The sequence below is a fragment of the Palaemon carinicauda genome, chromosome 4, assembly GCF_036898095.1.
Source record: "Palaemon carinicauda isolate YSFRI2023 chromosome 4, ASM3689809v2, whole genome shotgun sequence".
In the NCBI taxonomy this organism is placed as follows: Eukaryota; Metazoa; Arthropoda; class Malacostraca; order Decapoda; family Palaemonidae; genus Palaemon; species Palaemon carinicauda.
The window spans coordinates 189,667,034-189,689,533 of record NC_090728.1 but is presented as its reverse complement, the minus strand read 5'-3'; the positions used below and the strand labels follow the sequence as shown (position 1 = coordinate 189,689,533).

The 22,500-nt window shown below is 35.9% G+C and overlaps 1 protein-coding gene across 1 annotated transcript in view; it reads right to left on the bottom strand.

The window, feature by feature from the left end:
* LOC137639802 (protein turtle homolog A-like) overlaps positions 1-22,500 on the bottom strand; it is a 101,713-nt gene that overhangs the window by 1,044 nt on the left and 78,169 nt on the right. The window contains 6 exon segments of the mRNA XM_068372043.1: positions 1-1,901; positions 3,683-3,768; positions 4,465-4,793; positions 7,557-7,752; positions 12,421-12,605; positions 13,385-13,493. The exon segment at positions 1-1,901 is cut by the window's left edge and continues 1,044 nt beyond it. Coding sequence (XP_068228144.1) covers positions 1,635-1,901; positions 3,683-3,768; positions 4,465-4,793; positions 7,557-7,752; positions 12,421-12,605; positions 13,385-13,493 — 1,172 coding nt within the window. The 3' untranslated portion in view covers positions 1-1,634.

The following is a 22,500-nucleotide window of genomic DNA, read 5'->3' as shown; positions in this document are numbered from 1 at the left end:
GATACGGAATCTGTGTGATGTAAGAAAGGAAGAGTGAGTGTAAACAATAATACAGATTAAGATATAATCTTCATAGGGTAACTGAGAAAGTCTATATGACTTGAACAAGACTTGTTTGATTTTGGTCCGTTGAGGTTGATGAGAAATCAACAAACACCGATTGCTGATTTTATTTTTATTTTATTTTTCTTGGTGTTATTCTTAGCTTTATTTATTCATTTACTTATGTCTCCTTTTCGGTCCGTGTGCACCACACTTCCCATTTAATTTACAAGGATTTGATATTAACAATTTCCAGGGACCGTATGGGATATCTTCTTCAATTCACTGAATACAGTAATGTATTCGTGGTCTTTCTGATTGTCGTGTTTACGAACTAGTCCAGTCAAAGCCGTCACTCATATATCCAAGAGATAGAAACTGGGTTCTAACCCCATCCAGCGGACTGACGGCCCTGAGTTCACTCTAAGGTCAATACGTCACCAGTCGCGTTTCTCGTTAAATAGTAACTCGATTCGTTTTGACACTTAAAGTATTACGACATACGTTGCATTTTGGCCGATACGGAACGTAAATTAGTTGAGCAAATTTTCGGATTGTCTTTTGTTATTTTTCTTGTAAATAAAGGTTAGCAACGTTAGAATAAACGTAAGGTAAATTATTATAGGGATAGGGGCGAGGTTAAAGAGGCATTTTACACATAGTGGGTATATAGCACCGAATGTCTCTTTGTATCATAAACACAGTACACGTAAACTTTCATGATTCGTACCTGTCAGTGAATGTGGATAAACAGCACAAAATCGATTGTTTTTCTATTATTCTTACGGAAGAACTGAATTCACACAGACTATAGTTTTCCATTTTGAATCACGGACAAAAATACAGTTTTACCATTAATTGTTCTGTACAAAAGTTTGGCGAAACGCTCCTGTTATAGTTTTTCCAGGTGACCCCATTGTCATTCTGCGAGGAAGTTCATAACTAGGGCAGTCTGCGGGATAGTCAATTTCCCACTAATTCCAGAATGTTCACAGAACAAGCTTTGCACAGCTGATTCCAGAAGTATTCCAGTATTTCCGCCAGACATTTACTTCTGCAAGATATTCTATTCTATAAGGGTATATTAATTACACTATATTATATCACAGTTTTCATTAGCAGTTCACCACTGTAGATTATACCATCCTGCTTCTGGTAATCGTTGGGTTTTAAGTGAGCAAGAGGGAACTTAAAACAGTTTCACAGAGAGAGAGAGAGAGAGGACCTAAAGAAAGTTTTACAAAGAGAAAAAGAGAGATGAACAAAAGGGAACCTAAAGAAAGTCACATAAAGAGAGAGAGAGAGAGAGAGAGAGAGAGAGAGAGAGAGAGAGAGAGAGAGAGAGAGAGAGAGAGAGAGAGAGAGAGAGAGAGAGAGAAGAGGATCCTAAAGAAATTCTCATGCATAGGAAGAGAGTGATGAATAAAAGAGAACCTAAAAAAACTGACGTATAGAAAGAGAGAGAGAGAGAGAGAGAGAGAGAGAGAGAGAGAGAGAGAGAGCTTGGTCATGAATATCTACAAATACAAATGTCAAACCTCGGATATTTATAAAGTTAACTGGATTTGTTTCGACTCGTTATCTACACACTACTATACACAGCTCTCGCGAGGGAGTTCCATGAGAGGTGATTCCGGAGTCTCTTCCAATTCCAGTTTCCTCTGAATTTCCGGGTGAATTCCGGTGTTGGAATTGGAGACCCTGGAGGACTTGAAGGAGGGCGTTTTAGAGGACGAGGTGCACGTGGAGGAGTGGGTGGAGCACCGCCCTAGGGAGTCTGTGGACGCCAGAGGGGCTAAGCCCTGCAGGGCCGATAGTTTTTCCCTCAGGAGGGAATCCGTCTCCAGGGCGTTGTTGGACTGTAGGGGGAATAGATAAGAGTTTTTATTAGTAGTTAGAAATGGTGAAGTTTTTGATACAGGTGAACACATATTCAAGTGAATGATGATTAGCAAAACTCAAAATAGGAAACGACATATTTTAATTCTTATTATTATTTTTTTTTTTTTTTGAGAAAATTAACTAAGAAACGGTTCATGTTTAAGGGGGCTTTGTAAGAGATGGGAAGTTAACTAAGAAAGGCAAATGTGAAACGATACATTTTAAGGGGGTTTTGGAGAAAATAGGACATTAACTAATGAACGACCCATTTTTAAAGGGATTTTGGACGATATAGAAAGTTATCTAAGACACGGAAATGTGAAACGATACATTTTTACAGGGTCTTGGTGGAAATAGAAAGTAAACTAAGACACGCAAATGTGAAACGATACATTTTTACAGGGTTTTGGTGGAAATAGAAAGTAAACTAAGACGCACAAATGTGAAATGATACATTTTTACAGGGTCTTGGTGGAAATAGAAAGTAAACTAAGACACGCAAATGTGAAACAATACATTTTTACAGGGTTTTTTGGGGAAATAGAAAGTAAACTAAGACGCGCATATGTGAAACGATACATTTTTACAGGGTTTTGGGGGAAAAAGAAAGTAAATTAAGACGCGCAAATGTGAAACGATACATTTTTACAGGGTTTTGGGGGAAAAAGAAAGTAAATTAAGACACACAAATGTGAAACGATACATTTTTACAGGGTTTTGGGGGAAATAGAAAGTAAACTAAGACGCGCAAATGTGAAACGATACATTTTTACAGGGTTTTGGTGGAAATAGAAAGTAAACTAAGACACGCAAATGTGAAACGATACATTTTTACAGTGTTTTTTGGGAAATAGAAAGTAAACTAAGACACACAAATGTGAAACGATACATTTTTACAGGGTTTTGGGGGAAATAGAAAGTAAACTAAGACGCACAAATGTGAAACGATACATTTTTGCAGGGTTTTTGGTGAAATAGAAAGTAAACTAAGACGCACAAATGTGAAACGATACATTTTTACAGGGTTTTTGGGGGAAATAGAAAGTAAACTAAGATGTGCAAATGTGAAACGATACATTTTTACAGGGTTTTTTTCGGGAAATAGAAAGTAAACTAAGGCACGCAAATGGGAAACAATATATTTTTACAGGGTTTTGCGGGAAATAGAAAGTAAACTAAGACACGCAAATGTGAAACGATACATTTTTACAGGGTTTTGGGGGATATAGAAAATAAACTAAGAAAGACTGAGATAGCCCAACTGTATATATGTTTTCATGATAACGATAGCAACGAAAGGTACACGAGGATTTGATTTTAAGTATTTTTTTTTCGAATAATTGAAAAAAATATTTGTTTTAGGAAAAAAAATTTTTGGACTCGAAATAGATTAGTATTTCAAAATTCATGTGAACATAAATTTTTAAGGGTGTTATGGAGGAAATAGGAAGTTAAAAAAGAAAAATTTTAAGTAGCCTAAACGTACCATTATTTTCCTCATAATGATGGCAATGAAAGTTGCACAAAAATTTCATTCATGGTCGACTCAATTTAGAATAAGTAAACAAAAAATCAACTTTTTTGGGAAAAAAAACTTGCCACTTGAGATATATTCTTATTTCATTTTGTACATACTCTATATCCTTTTGATTTTTTCGAAAGTATATAATAACAGAAAAATAGAAAAACGTCGTTTTTAAAAATGATATTTAAAGAGATAATGTGAGAATTGTGTAATATTCAGTTCTTTCTATCTTACATTGTTGAGGATGTCAGGAGAGACGTAGCAGTTGCCCAGAGACCCGGTCTTGCCTCCCCACTGGATGCCATCTTGTTTTTCACATTCTGAAGGAAAACAAAATGAAGGATTATGTTAATATCAATATGAAAAAAAAATATGTAGAACATCTCCTGTAGTCTTTAAAAAAAGTTGGTAACTGCAGTAAAAGAAAGAAAGATATCTTTATGGGAAAATTGTGGATTACTGGAAGACATCGTTATAAGACTTAGGAGAAAAAAGGAAGTTATTAAGAAATTCTATTAAATAAAAGAAGAAAAAATGAAATTATTGAGAAGTTCTAATAAATAAAAGCTAGAGATAACAAGAAACTGAGATCACTGGAAGACGTCATTGTAACAACAGCAAATTTTCAAGAAATTTTAATAAGTAAAAACTAGCGATAGCTAGACGAAATATAACATATATAAAAAAAACAGCAAATTGTTAAGAAATTTTGTTAGATAAAAACTAGAGATAGCAAGAAGAAAGAAAAGGGGAAGAAAATGAGACACTAGATTCTAGAAGATACCATTATAATATTCAAGAAAAAGAAATAAATTTATTATTGAGAAATGTTAATACATAAAAACTAGAGATAGCAAGAAGAAAGAAAAGAAGAAAATGAGACACTGGAAGATATCATTATAACATTTAAGAGAAGAGAACATTATTGAGAAAATTTAACAAATAAACACTAGAAGAAAGTAAAGAATAAATTGATCAAAGCTACTTTAACAATATCCTTCCTATTATCTATTCACCTGCACTGACGCAGATGAGCGTATGGACATCCTTGGAGTCGTAATTGTCCTTAAGGGGTCCTGCGTAGAGAATCTCCGCCCCGCTCTTCCTCTTTCTCCTCCGGCGGGACATGACCACGGCCACGCTCACGCAGACAATCACACCAACCATGACCCCGACGAGCAGGACGAGGAAGGGCGTGATGGTCAGGAGTACCGTGTGGGCGTCTGGTGAAATGACCTTATCCGCCGACGTCGATGGGGCGGTGTAGGTGATGGTGTAGGGCGGACTGGAGCCTCGGCTGTTGGCGGCTGTGATCGTCAGGAGGTATTCCACGTCCAGCTGGACTCTGCGGACGGTAAAGTAGCGTGCGGACGTGATAGCAGTGTCATGTTGGTACGGATAAGGGAATATGGAAGATATAATTACGGGCTGCCAATTTAAGAGCTTGCGTTTTACAAAAAAAAAAAAAAAAAAAAATGTTAGAGACAATTGAAAAACGTTTGCAGTTATAAGTAAATTAAGTTAATTTGTAGAATTTTTCATCGATTATGTGTATTAAAATAGTGCAGCTAAATAGGTAAATTCAGTTGTAGAATTGTTTTCACTTTGAGATTTTGAGATTTTTAGCATTTAAGGTATTTACTGTTTTTGTCACTAAAGGTATTTGCAGGAGTATGGATGATTTATTTAGATACAACCATGATTTGCACAATTTCAGCATTCAAGAAAATATTTTATCTTCCCCTAAAATAAGATCAATTATATACTATATATATATATATATATATATATATATATATATATATATATATATATATATATATATATATATATACACATACATACATATACATGTTCCAGAACCCTTTTGTCTCTCGTAATTGAAGGAAGCAGGTCCTTAATGTTAAATGATCTCTCTCTCTCTCTCTCTCTCTCTCTCTCTCTCTCTCTCTCTCTCTCTCTCTCTCTCTCTCTCTCTCTACAGCGGCAAACGATGCTATAATTGGGATAGATTTATTGTTAGATCTATGCTAGGTAAAACGAATTTGTATTACATTCCAACAACAATTACTCACAGATTAAAACTGGTTATAACGAAGTTGCTTTCGCTATACAAAGAGACGCATCAGGGGACCTCACTTTCAATAAACCATTTAGATGAAAATATAGCCTGTAATGTCAAGTTAATTATAGCCTCTCCCTTTATATATTTTAGGATTTGTCATCTATTAGTATTAGTTAATAAAAAGGGTCCAATAGATATTACTGTGGCTTATTCATCTAGAAGGTCAATGGTAGCAAATAAAAAAAGGAGGTAATAAAGATCCCTTAGTATGTCAATCACAAGTCCCCATTCGTGACGTCATTCTGGCGTAGGTGGAGAAAAGTTAATGAAATCAATCGGAGAGCGAATCTGAATACATAACAATTAGTTGTGGGGTGGCTGATGTTGTAACGTCCCTGACTGGTGATCTCTAGACTGGGGTTTGATTCTCTCTAAAACCAGTTAGTTTCTTTGGTCGCTGCAACCTCAGTATCCTTGTGAGCTAAGGATGGAGTGGTTGGGGTAGCCTATAGGTTTATCTGCTTAGACATCAGCAGCCATTGCCTAGCCCTCCTTGGTCCTAGCTTGGGTGGAGGGGGCCCTTGAACGCTGATCATATATATATATATATATATATATATATATATATATATATATATATATATATATATATATATATATATATATATATGGTCAGTCTCTAGGACATTGTCCTGCTAGATAGAGCAATGTCACTATCCCTTGCCCCTGCCGTTCAATACTGGCCTTTAAACCTTTAAACATGTCGACAACGTGTTTTGTTTATTTGCTTTGTGGGGAAAGGCATTGGTTTTCTGCCTTTTACTTTAGCCAAGGGTTCTTAACTTTGGGTACATGTATCACTAGGGGACATTTTTACTCTTCCTGGGGGTACAAGGCCCTGAGAGAATAGTTAGTATTGCGCAATACATGATGTAATTTGTAATGAGATTGAACAACAGAATTATTTCACAAAATCAACATCTTCATGTGTTCTTACATAAGATTTTTCTATGGCTTGTTTTTGGAGAGCTTTCATTACTGCCGAAGTTTTGACAGAATCAAACGCTTTCTCAGAGGCCGTTGATTTGTTTCATTGTTTCTCGTTTTCTTCCTCAATTTTAGAGGTAAACAGAAACCCCTGCCCGAGGCCCTGTAAGTTGTTAGTGCGCACATTGCCCAGTGTACTGTAGGCATCACTTAAAGTACTTAGCAGCATCTTTTTAACTTTGGTTTTACAGTGCAAGAGAATAGTATCCCTCAGTTACTCCTTGGCCCTTGAATGGTCTCTCGGATCCAGTGCCCAAATTCCATAAATAAATCTGTTATCTATTATCAGGGCTAATCTATGCTGGTAAGGGTAGGCGCAATATTTGTTTGCTGACAAAGTAATGAAAAAAGTATATACGGATCTTTCTCAGTACCTGATTTGTTAGCTGCAACCAGGAAGTTTTTTATATTCATCTAGGAGGTTCAAGTAGCTACTATTGTTCTTATCGTATATACTGTAAATATATATATATATATATATATATATATATATATATATATATATATATTCATAGGGAAGAATTACTATTCTAGTCTTACTCTATATCATAATAAGGTCAGTTTTTGACTAATTTGCCGAAACGAACTTAGGAGAAAAGAAATGAATTAAAAACGAATTTTCGAATATTAGTTAATGAAAACTTATAGAGTTTTATTCGAAATATAAATAATAAAAAAAGATATTCGAAATATAAATGATGAAAACTTATAAAAGATGATTCAAATATTGAATCATAAAATCTCATAAAAGAATTCAAATAGCTTAATAAATTATATTAAAAAAATATTCGAAAATTAAATCATAAAAACTTATAAGATTATTCGAATATTAAATCATTAAAACTTGTAAGATTATTTGAATATTAAATCATAAAAACTTACAAGATTATTCGAATATTAAATCATAAAAACTTATGAAAATCATTCGAATATTAGATAATGATAAATACAAACTTATAAATAAATTATTCGAATATTAAATAAACTTATTTTTACCTGGCGACGATGAAGAAAGGCTGGGCAGCCAATCTGAACTCGTCCAGCGTCTCCTGGGTATCGGCCTTCCGCACCTCCAGGGTGAACGTCTGCCGGAGGCCTCCGTCCCACCCGGGGATGCACTTCACCACCAGGTACGTCGGGGGCATGGTGGCGTTCCGCTCGGCGACGCAGCCGGAGACGGACTCGGGCTTGGCTGTGAAAGAATGCAAAGTCGGGGCTATGGACGGATTTATTCTGCTGAGGTAAAATTCAGGGGGTCAGTTTGGGTACCATTTTTGTAACGAGGAGGAACTATCTGAATGGTATTGCTATTATCACTATTGTTACTAGCTAAGCTATGAATCCTAGTTGGAAAAGCAGGACGTGCTGTAAGCCTAAAGGCTCCAACGCGGAAAAATAGCCCAATGAAGAAAGGAAATTCAGGGGGTCGATTGGCGCCCCCTTTTGTTACAGGGATGGGTGGGCGTTAACTGACTGGTATCGCTATTATGACTATTATCAGTAGCTAAGCTAACAATCCTAGTTTGAAAAGCAGGACGTGCTATAAGTCTAAGGGCTCCAATAGGGAAAAATTGCCCAGTGAGGAAAGGAAACAAGAAAATAAACTATAATTAACGATTGGGGAGGTGGTAACTGAATGGTATTGCTATTATTACTGTTATCACTAGCTAAGCTAACAATCCTAGTTGGAAAAGTAAGGTGCTATAAGCTTAAGGGCTCCAACAGGGAAAATTATCCCAGTGAGGAAAGGAAATTATGGGGGTCGAGTGGGGTCCCGTTTTTGTAACGAAGAGCAATTATCTGAATGGTATTGCTATTATCACTATTGTTACTAGCTAAGCTAACAATCCTAGTTGGGAAAAGCAGGACGTGTTATAGGCCCAAGGGCTCCTACATGAAAAAATAGCCCAATGAAGAAAGGAAATTCGGGGAGTTGATTGGAGCCCCACTTTTGTAACAGGGATGGGTGTGGGTTAACTGACTGGTATCGCTATTATGACTATTATCACTAGCTAAGCTAACAATCCTAGTTGGAAAAGCATGATGCTATTAAGCCCAAGGGCTTCAACAGGGAAAAATAGCCCAGCGAGGAAAGGAAATTCAGGGGTCGGTTTGGGTCCCATTTTTTGTAACGAGGAAGGAAGTAACTGAATGGGATTGCTAATATGACTATTATCACTAGCTAAGCTATGAATCCTAGTTGGAAAAGCAGGACGTGCTATAAGCCCAAGGGCTCCTATAGGGAAAAATAGCCCAGTGAGGAAAGGAAACAAGGAAATAAATAAACGATTGGGGAGGGGGGTAACTGAATGGTATTGCTATTATGACTGTTATCACTAGCTAAGCTAACAATCCTAGTGTGAAAAGCAGGACGTGCTATAAGTCTAAGGGCTCCAATAGGGAAAAATAGCCCAGTGAGGAAAGGAAATTCGTGGGGGTCAGTTTGGGTCCCATTTTTGTAACGGGGAGGAATTATCTGTATTATTGCTATTATCACTATTGTTACTAGCTAAGCTAACAATCCTAGTTGGGAAAAGCAAGACGTGCTATAAGCCTAAGGGATCCAATTATGGGGAAAAATATCCCAGCGAGGAAAGGAAGACAGGGAATAAATAAACTATAAGAGAAGAAAATGAACGATCGAGGAGGGGGTAACTGAATGGTATTGCTATTATGACTATTGTTACTAGCTATGCTAACAGTCCAAGTTGGAAAAGCAGGATGCTATTAAGCCCAAGGGCTCCAACAGTGAGGAAAGGAAATAAGCAAATTTATAAACTATATGAGAAATAATGAACAATAGAAATAAAATATTTTAAGAACAGTAACTTTTAAAATAGATCTTTCATATATAAACTATTAAACTTGAGAAAAAATGAACCAATAATAAAGAAATAGCAAATCATAATGATAATTACTACTCTACTATTACTATTTCAAATATAAAGTTTTGCTGAAAATAAGTAATGCTGGGGAGTCAACATAAATAAAAATATCTGGTAACATAACAAGCAAAAATCAATTTGTAAACAGAAGTAAGAAATTCCTTATGTTAAGGCTCCCTTATAGGGCTTTGTCCAAACATTAAGTCACTAACCTTAATTCAAACCTTTCAGTGTTCCCTTACACACACACACACACACACACACCCACACCCACGCCCACACCCCTTTTTACCAAGGCACTAACCTTAATCGACACATTTCAGTCCTCACACACACACACACACACACACACACACACACACACACCTTTTTACAAGGTAACTATCCTTAATCCACACCCTCCAGTCTTCCATTAGACACACAAACATACACACAAACACATTTTTTTTCTTTTTAAATCCTGTCTAGACAACCCTTGTATCCTTGAAACGTTGAAAAAATAAATATTACGGACTTGTATGGTTCGAAATATTAGTGGGGTAAAATTCTTCCATTGCTATATCAGATATTTTGTATTTTTTCTCGACGCGTGCTTGTTTGCTCCGAACGAATATGACTGGCAAAATTTCATTGGCAAGATTTAGAAATAATCCCATGGAATTTTGCATTGTAATAAAAAAAAAATTTTCTTACTACAAGAAAAATGTTTCTTTATGATTGCCATCAGTGCAATTTCACAATCATAGTTACCTACTCATGAATTTAATTTCACAATCGTTGTTACCTATAAATGAATAGAATTTTCACAATCGTTGTTACCTATAAATGGATAGAATTTCACAATCGTAGTTACCTACAAATGGATAGAATTTCACAATCGTTGTTACCTATAAAGGGATAGAATTTCACAATCGTAGTTACCTACAAATGGATAGAATTTCACAATCGTTGTTACCTATAAATGGATAGAATTTCACAATCGTAGTTACCTACAAATAAATGCAATTTCACAATCGTTGTTACCTACAAATAAATAGTTTTCACAATCGTAGTTACCTACAAAAAAATATAATTTTCACAATCCTAGTTATCTACAAAGGAATACCATTTTACAGTCGTGGTTACCTTCAAATAAATACAATTTTCACAATCGTAGTTACCTACAGATAGTTACAATTTCACAATCGTAATTACCTATCACTAAAATACAATTTCACAAATGTAGTTACTTACATATACACTTATTTACAGGCTGCATCTTTCTTTCCCAACTAGAGTTGTAACTTAGCAAGTAATAATAATAATAATAATAATAATAATAATAATAATTAATAATAATAATAATAATAATAATAATAATAATAATAATAATATAAAGTCACGAAAGTATAAAAAAGAAACAAATAGAGTATTGTAAATGTCAACCAACGTAAACACCAAACACGAGAAAGAATAAATAAGATGTTATTAAACGAAAAGAAAAAAAAAATCAGAATGGTTAGGAAGACAAAGTCATGATGTTGTGATACAGCAAATTATATACTTAAGGGTTTGATATCTTTGCGTAAACAACTCTCTCTCTCTCTCTCTCTCTCTCTCTCTCTCTCTCTCTCTCTCTCTCTCTACTATTTGAACGTGGTGGATGATTCTTAATTGCTTTTATGCAGTGTAGACATTACTGTCTCTATGTATATTGTGTGTGTGTGTGTGTGAGAGAGAGAGAGAGAGAGAGAGAGAGAGAGAGAGAGAGAGAGGTTGTTTACGCAAAGATATCAACCCTTAAGTATGTATATACAATCTCTCTCTCTCTCTCTCTCTCTCTCTCTCTCTCTCTCTCTCTCTCATTACCAACTGAACGTGGTGGGTGATTCTTAATTGTTTTTATGCATAATGTAAACATTACAATGAGTATGTATATATTGTCAGAGAGATATATCGAATTATCTATAGGTTTGTTGGATTAAGGAACTATTTTCGGAACGGAAAAAAAATATAAAGTAAAAAACTAAGTAAAATAAAACTTATAAAGTAGGGAATTTTACTGCTGAGGGAATGTTTTTAACTGTTAAGGTAAGCTTAAGCGTGTGTGCTGGAGAATAAAACGTATTGGCCGGTTAAGGAGTAGTTGGAAATGCATATCGAACCATTGACCCTTTTCCGCTAGTTTCACACTACTTGTGAAGATGGGGGAAAGTTTTAAGTAGGGCAGACCCAATTGTTGCTCTTGGAATTTCATCAGGTGGAGAGAATGACGAATGATGAAATATTAGTTTTATCTTCAGGGCTGAAAGTGGGGCAGACCTACTGGTTGCTGCTGTTTCTAACTACTGCCATGCTTTGGAAATTCCCTAGTGCTTCAGTGTTCCCCGTTTCTTATAAACCCCTTATTTAGCGTGTTTTTCCCAAACTATTAATCCATTGAATTCCCAACCCGTCGACCTACGAATCAAGAAAAACATGGAAAATAAAAAATACAAAAAAAAAAAAAAAAAAATAAAGAAGATGGATGGAAAGTGAAATAGGAACTTCAGTAAGAAGAACGGAGCAGACCCACTTGCAGATGTAGGACCAAGAAAAGCAATGAAAATATAATAAGATAAAGATGGATAAAAAGTGAAATGTGAACCTCAGCAAGAAGAACGGAGCAGACCCACTTGTAGATGTAGGACTAAGAAAAGCATTAAAAATATAAAAATAAAGATGGGTAGAAAGTGGAATGGGAACCTCAGTAAAAAGAAAGGAGCAGACCCACTTGCTGACGTGCAGACGAAGTACCAAGAAAAGCATTAAAAAATTAAGAAAAAATAAATGGATAGAAAGTGAAATAGGAACCTCAGTAAAAAGGATGGAGCAGACCCACTTGCAGATGTAGGACCAAGAAAAGCATTAGAAATAAAAATAATGATGGATAGAAAGTAAGAAGAATGGAGCAGACCCACTCGCAGAAGTAGCTACCAAAGAGAGAGACTACTCACCCACGGGCAGGATGTTGAAAACGCACGGATCCTTCTGCTGGCCGAGGTCATTTATGGCCCAGCAGAGCAAGGAGCCGAAGTCGTGATAGGTCTGGGGGGTGTAGCTGATGATGCTGGTCGAACCGACGATGGTGGTCAGGTTGAGGGCCACGTCTAGGAGGCCTGAGGAGGTGTTCATTGCCCATCTGAAGAGGAGACTTTCTATTATAAATTTGATTTAACGTATTTAAAGGGTTTGAAAGAATTCAATGTGTGATGTGAATTGGAATGAAATGCAATAGAAATATACATACATACATATACCAAGGCACTTCCCCCAATTTTGGGGGGTAGCCGACATCAACAAATGAAACAAAACAAAAAGGGGACCTCTACTCTCTACGTTCCTCCAGCCTAACAAGGGACTCAAAAATTACATTAAAACCCAGGTTCATTTATTGCAGCAGTTGTGTTTGCATTTGCCAACTGTGTTGTTATAGATTTGATTAGCATATTCAATGTGGGTATAAGAAGTAAATTCCTTATATGGTGATGTGAACTGAAATGAAATGTATAAATGATAAGAATACATGACACTGAAAATGTTGAAAGATGAACTTACGTGGTTCATTTATATTTGCGTATTTCAACCGTGGATAATAAATACTCCTCGTTTTAATCAGAAGAGTGCATTGCCTGCGTACACGCTCTGTATGTTTTAACCCTTTCACTGCCATTGGTGGCTTAGTCAAAATTTTAAAAAGGCCAACTTTTCTTAAAATCACTAACCCAAACCATAGCAAGTTGGTATTCAGTGGAAAGGTTTTGATGAGCGCGTTTAAATAAATATCAAATTTTTGTTATATCAGAAGTTTGGTTTAAGTCGCAACTGGCAGTGAAAGGGTTAATTATACAGTGAAATAAACTGCACTTATACCGGAAGATTATACATTGAATAATTGCATTGCATTTTCATAATACTTACTTGAAAGATGTAGGCGCCGGGTAGGAAGTGACCTTGCAAGGCACCTCTAGGAGTTCGTGTTTGGCTGCTCCGAAGATCGTCTGCTGATTTTCGGCACAAAGCGGCAAAACTGGTGAGGAATAGAATGGCGAATTGGTGATCATTTTAGAACGGTGGTAGACAGGTATCAACAACTCTTAATGTATTAATTTTTATGCCCTGTGGTGGGAGTGTAAGAATATTACCATCGTATGGCTCTTAATATATTATTTTAAGGGATTTAAGAATACTACCACCGTATGGCTCTTTAATATATTATCTTAAGGGATTTAAGAATCCTACCACCGTATGGCTCTTTAATATATTATTTTAAGGGATTTAAGAATACGACCATCGTATGGCTCTTCAATATATTATTTTAAGGGATGTAAGAATACGACCATCGTATGGCTCTTCAATATATTATTTTAAGGGATTTAAGAGTACTACCACCGTATGGTTCTTAGTATGTTATTTTAAGTGATTTAAGAATACGACCACCGTATGGCTCTTTAATATATTATTTTAAGGGATTTAAGAAGACTACCATCGTATGGCTCTTTAATATATCATTTTAAGGGATTTAAGAATACAACCACCGTATGGCTCTTAATATATTATTTTAAGGGATTTAAGAATACTACCACCGTATGGCTCTTAATATATTATTTTAAGGGATTTAAGAATACTACCACCGTATGGCTCTTTAATATATTATTTTAAGGGATGTAAGAATACTACCACCGTATGGCTCTTTAATATATTATTTTAATGGATTTAAGAATACAACCACCGTATGGCTCTTTAATATATTATTCTAAGGGATTTAAGAATACTACCACCGTATGTCCTGCGTGTCGTAGAAAGCGAGTAAAAGGACAGCTGCTGCCTTGCAGTTTGCTTTCCAGCTAAAGTCTAGGCCCACTGCCAATAACTGTGGAACCTGCTGTCGCTTTGCAGTTGAACTATTAAGTCGAAAGCTCTGTCCAGGGCCAATAGCTATGGTTGAATTCCCCATTACAGTTGAAGTATTAAGTCGAAAGCTCTGTCCAGCACCAATAGCTATGGTTGAATTCCCCATTACAGTTGAAGTATTAAGTCGAAAGCTCTGTCCAGCACCAATAGCTATGGTTGAATTCCCCATTACAGTTGAAGTATTAAGTCGAAAGCTCTGTCCAGCACCAATAGCTATGGTTGAATTCCCCATTACAGTTGAAGTATTAAGTCGAAAGCTCTGTCCAGCACCAATAGCTATGGTTGAATTCCCCATTACAGTTGAAGTATTAAGTCGAAAGCTCTGTCCAGCACCAATAGCTATGGTTGAATTCCCCATTACAGTTGAAGTATTAAGTCGAAAGCTCTGTCCAGCACCAATAGCTATGGTTGAATTCCCCATTACAGTTGAAGTATTAAGTCGAAAGCTCTGTCCAGCACCAATAGCTATGGTTGAATTCCCCATTACAGTTGAAGTATTAAGTCGAAAGCTCTGTCCAGCACCAATAGCTATGGTTGAATTCCCCATTACAGTTGAAGTATTAAGTCGAAAGCTCTGTCCAGCACCAATAGCTATGGTTGAATTCCCCATTACAGTTGAAGTATTAAGTCAAAAGCTCTGTCCAGCACCAATAACTATGGTTGAATGCCCCAATCGTAAAAAACCCTCTGCCACAGTATAAACCATGGCTGTTATCGCATCAGGCAACCGACCCCTTAATTGCTAACGGCGGGAAAGAATAAAAAGAACTTTTAATATATATTTTAGATTATACATATTTGATTTCAAAGAGGGGGTATGATTTCCTCTTTTGCACTTTTATCCCTACAATAAGGGGTCGGTTGCCTGATGCATGGCTTCTCCAGTGACTCCAGCATCCTCTTCCACTAAACCTCTTCTTTTATGTTATTAAAATATTTTCATATAATTATGTGTAAATTAAAGATATAAAATCATTGAATATGGCCTTTCTTGAAATGTTTTGAGAGAAAATCACTGAATATGGCCTTTCTTGAAATGTTTTGAGAGAAAGTAATTGAATATGGCCTTTCTTTAAATGTTTTGAGAGAAAATCACTGAATATGGCCTTTCTTTAAATGTTTTGAGAGAAAATCACTGAATATGGCCTTTCTTGAAATGTTTTGAGAGAAAGTAATTGAATATGGCCTTTCTTTAAATGTTTTGAGAGAAAATCATTGAATATGGCCTTTCTTTAAATGTTTTGAGAGAAAATCATTGAATATGGCCTTTCTTTAAATGTTTTGAGAGAAAATCACTGAATATGGCCTTTCTTTAAATGTTTTGAGAGAAAATCACTGAATATGGCCTTTCTTGAAATGTTTTGAGAGAAAATCACTGAATATGGCCTTTCTTTAAATGTTTTGAGAGAAAATCATTGAATATGGCCTTTCTTTAAATGTTTTGAGAGAAAATCATTGAATATGGCCTTTCTTTAAATGTTTTGAGAGAAAATCACTGAATATGGCCTTTCTTTAAATGTTTTGAGAGAAAATCACTGAATATGGCCTTTCTTGAAATGTTTTGAGAGAAAGTAATTGAATATGGCCTTTCTTTAAATGTTTTGAGAGAAAATCATTGAATATGGCCTTTCTTTAAATGTTTTGAGAGAAAATCATTGAATATGGCCTTTCTTTAAATGTTTTGAGAGAAAATCACTGAATATGGCCTTTCTTGAAATGTTTTGAGAGAAAATCACTGAATATGGCCTTTCTTGAAATGTTTTGAGAGAAAGTAATTGAATATGGCCTTTCTTTAAATGTTTTGAGAGAAAATCACTGAATATGGCCTTTCTTTAAATGTTTTGAGAGAAAATCACTGAATATGGCCTTTCTTGAAATGTTTTGAGAGAAAGTAATTGAATATGGCCTTTCTTTAAATGTTTTGAGAGAAAATCATTGAATATGGCCTTTCTTTAAATGTTTTGAGAGAAAATCACTGAATATGGCCTTTCTTTAAATGTTTTGAGAGAAAATCACTGAATATGGCCTTTCTTGAAATGTTTTGAGAGAAAGTAATTGAATATGGCCTTTCTTTAAATGTTTTGAGAGAAAATCACTGAATATGGCCTTTCTTTAAATGTTTTGAGAGAAAATCACTGAATATGGCCTTTCTTGAAATGTTTTGAGAGAAAGTAATTGAATATGGCCTTTCTTTAAATGTTTTGAGAGAAAATCATTGAATATGGCCTTTCTTTAAATGTTTTGAGAGAAAATCACTGAATATGGCCTTTCTTTAAATGTTTTGAGAGAGACTGAATAAGATATTCTGTTTTGAATATTATTTCATACTGTCAAAAGAAATCCTTTACACTAGTACACGTTTCTGCTGGTTTACCATGACATTGAGTGCAATTTAGTGTTTCCGCTATATTAAAATCATTTTTTTATTTTTTTCTTTATGTTTATACAAATGTTTTTTGGTATCTTTCTCTTGCATGTTATGAAAGCGATCATTTTATAAGGTACTTTCTTCTTTGTGCAATTTATTTTCATACATGTAGGTATAGATAGCATAAGTATGTGTACAGTATTATACGAGTGTGGATTATTATCATCATCATTATTATTATTATTATTATTATTATTATTATTGTTGTTGTTGTTGTTGTTATTATTAATATTATTATTGTTGTTGTTGTTGTTGTTGCTGTTGTTATTATTAAAATGTGGACATCATCGTACTCGGCTCTATTATTATTATTATTATTATTATTATTATTATTATTAATTTTATTATTATTATTATTATTATTATTATTATTATTATTATTATTATTATTAAAAAGGGGACATCATCGTATTCAGCTCTAACAGAGTTAGCTAGAATAAACTCGGGACGAGTATGCATCACCAGTTAAGTGGTTCATAAATTGCATATTATGTTTAAGCACACAGGCGCACATCTTTTATTCTTATTGTCTTTTTCTCTTCATCTATCTCTCATTGTTTCTTTTATTTTTCTGACATATTTTATTATATTGCCTCCCAAGTTATATTATGTCCTCTTATACTAAATATAAAAAAAAAAGATCAAATACCTTATTATTTTCGTATAAAAAGTCTTGAATTAATTTCCATGAGATTAAAAATCCACACATTTATTGTTAAGATTATGAATTTTGAGTTGGAAGATCTTTCATATTTTTCAGGAAGTTCAATACTTATCAGTAACATCTTGGTCAAGTCAAACAAACTAGTTTTCTAATATGCGAAAGTTCAAACTTGCAGTAAAGGTTTTTATATCGAACAAGCTGACATGTCTTTTTAGTTTATATAAGAAATATCTGTTCTGTGTTGTTACTGTTTTTGAAATACTTTATTTTAATTGTTCATTATTTCTCATATCGGTTGATTATTTCCTTATTTCCTTTCCTCACTGGGCTGTTTTTCCCTGTTAGGACTCTTGAGATAATGGCATCTTGATTTTAATTGTCCATTATTTCTCATATCGTTTATTTATTTCCTTATTTCTTTTTCCTCACTGGGCTATTTTCCCTGTTGGGGCCCTTGGGTTTATAGAATCTTACTTTTTTAACTAGAGTTGTAGCTTAGCTAGTAATAATAATAATTCTTCTTCACCCTAGGGGTTACTGCACTGTAATTGTTCAATGGCTACTTTCCTCTTGGTAAGGGTAGAAGAGACTCTTTAGCAATGGTAAGCAGCTTTTCTAGGAGAAGGACACCCCAAAATCAAACGTTTGTTCTCTAGGCTTGGGTAGTGCCATAGCCTCTGTACCAGGGTCTTCCACTGTCTTCAGTTAGAGTTCTCTTGTTTATATAGGAGATATTTATTTTAATGCTGTTATTCTTTTTGAAATATTTATTTTTTCCTTGTTTTCTTTCCTCACTGGGCTGTTATCCCTATTGGAGCCCCTTCGCTTATAGCATCCTGCTTTTCCAACTTGGGTTGTAGCTTAGTAACAATAATGTAATAATAATAATAATAATAATAATAATAATAATAATGATAAAAGGCAGCATGGTGAGACCAAACTTATTTAATGCTTATTCAAATACCGTTAAATTTTAGACAGCTTCTTGTCATTCCTTTCTCATGCTCCGAATCCAACGCTGGAAACTTTTCACAGAATTTATCCACTAAAAGCTATGTATGAACGTCCGGCGATGTCTCCCCGTCGAAGTTTCCAACTGAATAAATTTGGAAGTTTTGAGGTCGATCAGAGACACTTGCGATGCCCGCCCTGTCTCCTTCCAGGACAAGCGTGTAAATGTGACTTTGGTACGAGAAGTCAAATTCTATAAGAAACTCAGGCTTGTTACCTCCGCCAACGAAGTTGGAAGGAGGTTTTGTATTTGCCCCTGTTTGTGTGTTTGTTTGTGAGCAGCTTCCTGGCCACAATTTTAATCGTAGAGTGATGAAACCTTCAGGATTAACTATTATGTACAAAGCTGAAAATGATTACATTTTGGAAGGTCATAGGTCAAGGTTCCGGTCAAGCCAAATGTCCAATTCACGTAATCAGCCATAAGTTTGGACATCATTCTCATAGAGATTTCAAACTTGGTTCATATTTGTGTGTATGAAAATCCACGCCTGTTAATACATGTTAAGGTCAAGGTCAAGGTCAAGAAATAAGCTGCCGCGGCAGATGTCTGCATTCTACTGAGTGCCCCTCTACTAGGCTATTGGAAACGTCCTAGTTTGACAAACGGATATGTGGTTCGAGACCCGCTCAAGCTAAATAGATTCTTATAGTGTCTGCAACCTCACCATCCTTGTAATCTTAGGATGGGTGGTTGAGTGAAGTATAGGTATTTACCTGTTGAGGTATTGCCATTGTCTGGCCCTCCCTGGTCTTAGCTTGGGTGAAAAGGGGGTCCTTTGGCGCTAAACATATAGATATATAGTCAGTCTCTAGGGCATTGTTCCTGGTCTCTGCCATTCATGAGTGACCTTTAAACATTTGAAATCCGAATGATTGCGAGATTGTTATCTTGATGATATGAAGGTTAAACTTAATTCATTGGAGAAAGCGATGGGAGATAGGAAAGAGAGAAAGCGACCCATAAGAAGCGCCTCTTTAAAGAAAAAAACAGCGTTTTAAAACCATGTCAGTCTTTGTTAATGTTGATTTTACTTTTGAAATTTGGTTTACGAAATTAATTTTAAGAAGCCCCACTTGATCGAAAACAAGCTAATCAGCTGCAATTGCCTGGCCCTCCTTGTTCTTAGCTTAGGTGGAGAGGGGGCTTGGGCGCCATCATATGTAATATGGTCAGTCTAGGGCAATGTTCTGCTTGATAGGGCAGTCACTGTCCCTTGACTCTGCCATTCATGAGCTGCCTTTAAACCGTTAAATCCTTCTTTCCAGTCGACGAAAGTGTGAATGGCCAATGGGAAGGTCTTCTACACTAAAGGTGTCCTGTGTCTCATGTTTTCTTCCTTCACTTGGGCTTCTTTAAATTTAGCTGGCCAACCTCTCTAATTCTGTTTGAGCCCGACTTAGGGTCATCTACTTTGATTACTTTGTAATAAACATTGATGATAATAATTCATATAAGATATATTAGGATTTGCGACCGTTCAAATGGTTCTCTCTCTCTCTCTCTCTCTCTCTCTCTCTCTCTCTCTCTCTCTCTCTCTCTCTCTCTCTCTCTCTCTCTCTCTCTCTCCATAGGAATCTATTTCATTTTTTGTTCTCAATGCCACTAATCTATCTGCAATATAAAACTTTACAATACTGAGGATTTTTATGAGCTAGGAAATGTTGGAAGTATTTTTTATGAATATTAAAGTTCCATGAGAGAGAGAGAGAGAGAGAGAGAGAGAGAGAGAGAGAGAGAGAGAGAGAGGAGAGAGAGAGAGAGACTGACTCTCTTTCCAGTCTTTTTATCAAAATTTATCTGTGTAATTTTGCTTAATATTAGAATAGAAAATATATTTATTGATATTACAGTTTAAAATGAAAGGACGGAAGTGAGGCAGTATAACAGCTCTTTGGAGAGAGAGAGAGAGAGAGAGAGAGAGAGAGAGAGAGAGAGAGAGAGAGAGAGAGAGAGAGAGAGAGAGAGAGAGAGAGAGTTTGAGATGGTTTTCGAGGGTTTGAGTGGGCTGTCCGCCCAACATCCGGGCGGGATGGATTTTGGGTGTAGTAGATTCTGCAAATGATAAAAAAAAATTACGCCCATTTCTGAAGGGTGCTGAAATAGTTGGGACAGAGGATAGGAGTGGATGAAGGAGAAGGAATAGTTAAAGGATGTAGAGAATAGATAAAGGAAGTTAGGAATGAATGATTGGAGAAATAGGTAAAAGGAATAAAGGTTACGATAGGTAGGCTTGAAGAGGTTTTGGATTAATAATTTCTGATAAAATGGGGAAGAAGATATGATGAATATAGAGAGGTGAAGGAGAGAGAATTGATAAACAGATAGGAGACAGGTATAAAGAGAAAAAGTTGATGGTAAATGGAATAGGATCAGGAAAGCAGGAATGGAGATAGAAAGATAAAGTTAAGTGGGATAGAAAAATTGGAAAAGGTAATAAAATGTCAGAAAAACACGGGAAAAATAGCTGAAGAAAAAATGGAGAGGTATAAGAAAGGCATTGGTGAAAGGTAGAATTAGTAGGATACAGGATAAAAGAGCAAAGGAAATTATAGGTTATTAAAAAGAGTAAAGGAGTAAATACAGGCAAGAACAAAATAGTGGATGTAAATGGTATAAGGATAATGAGAAGGAATAAAAAAAATACAAGCAATAAAGAGGAGGCAGAGAAAGAAAGAAATGTTAGAGAGAAAATAGAGGAAAGAAATGAAAAAATGTGAGGAAAAGTAGACATTGAGGAAAAGGATCCAAAAGTTTTTATGAAGGCAGATAAGATTGTTAAAGAGGTAGATGGGAAATTGGTAAAGAGGGCCACTAGGAACTGACAAATGAAGGAGAAGGAACTGATAAAAGGGGAAAGTATAAAATAATTGATAAAGTAAAGGTAATTGATAAAGGGGCTATTGAAAACCGAAGAAGCGTGGATGAATTGATATAGGGAAAGAGTGGAATTTGATAAATGTAAGAAAACTTAATTAATATAAAGAATCAAAAGAACTGATAAATCTAATGGATGAACGGTTGACATCTAATGGAAATAAAGTTAAGATAGAAAAAACTAAGGTGAAATTAGGTCGATTAATTGACTCCACAATTACTAGGGTCAATGAAGCTTTAGTGAAATGAAAGGATGGCATAGGCTTTGACTGCTAGGAATAGGATGGTTTTTATTTCTATCCTATAATTAAAGTGTCGCCCTTCGTCAGCTCAGACTAAAGAGGAGTTAATTCGCTTCCTTTGCGTATCCTTTAATGATTTCCGCTCTCCTTTGGGGTTGTGGTGGCCTATTGGAAACGTCCCTGCTTGGTGATCGGCCAGATTAGGGTTTGAGTCACGCTCAAGCTCGGTAGTTTTTTGTAGTGTTTACAATCTCACTATCCATGTGAACTAAGGATTGGGATCTTTGGGAGCCTACAGCTCTACCTGCTGAGTCATCAACAGCCATTGTCTGGCTCTCCCTTGTCTCGGCTTGGGTGGAGAGGGGACACCGGACTGAGGTTCAAGTCCCACTCAAACTCGATAAATTTTTGTAGTGTTTGCAACCTCACCATCCTTGTAAGCTAAGGCCCTGGGGTTGGGAAGCCTATAGGTCTACCTGCTGAGTCATCAGCAGCCATTGCCCGGCCCTCCCTGGTCTTAGCTTGTGTGGAGAGGGAGTTCGGGTTCTTGTGGCCCATTGGTAACGTCTCTGCTTGGTGATCGGCCAGATTGGGGTTCGAGTCCCGCTCAAGCTCTGTAGTTTCTTTTAGTGTCTGTAACTTCACCATCCATGTGAGATAAGGTTTGGATTTTTGGGAGCTTACATGGCTACCTGCTGAGTCACCAGCAGCCATTAGCTGGCCCTCCCTGGTCCTAGCTTGGGTGTAGAGGGGCTTGAGCGCTGATCATATGTATATATGGTGTCTAGGGGTGACCTTTAAACCAATAGGATTGGGCCTAGATGGATCCAGAATTATATGTATTGATATAATGTGTCGGTAAATAGTAATGAATTCTGGTGATAGGTTCATCATGTCATT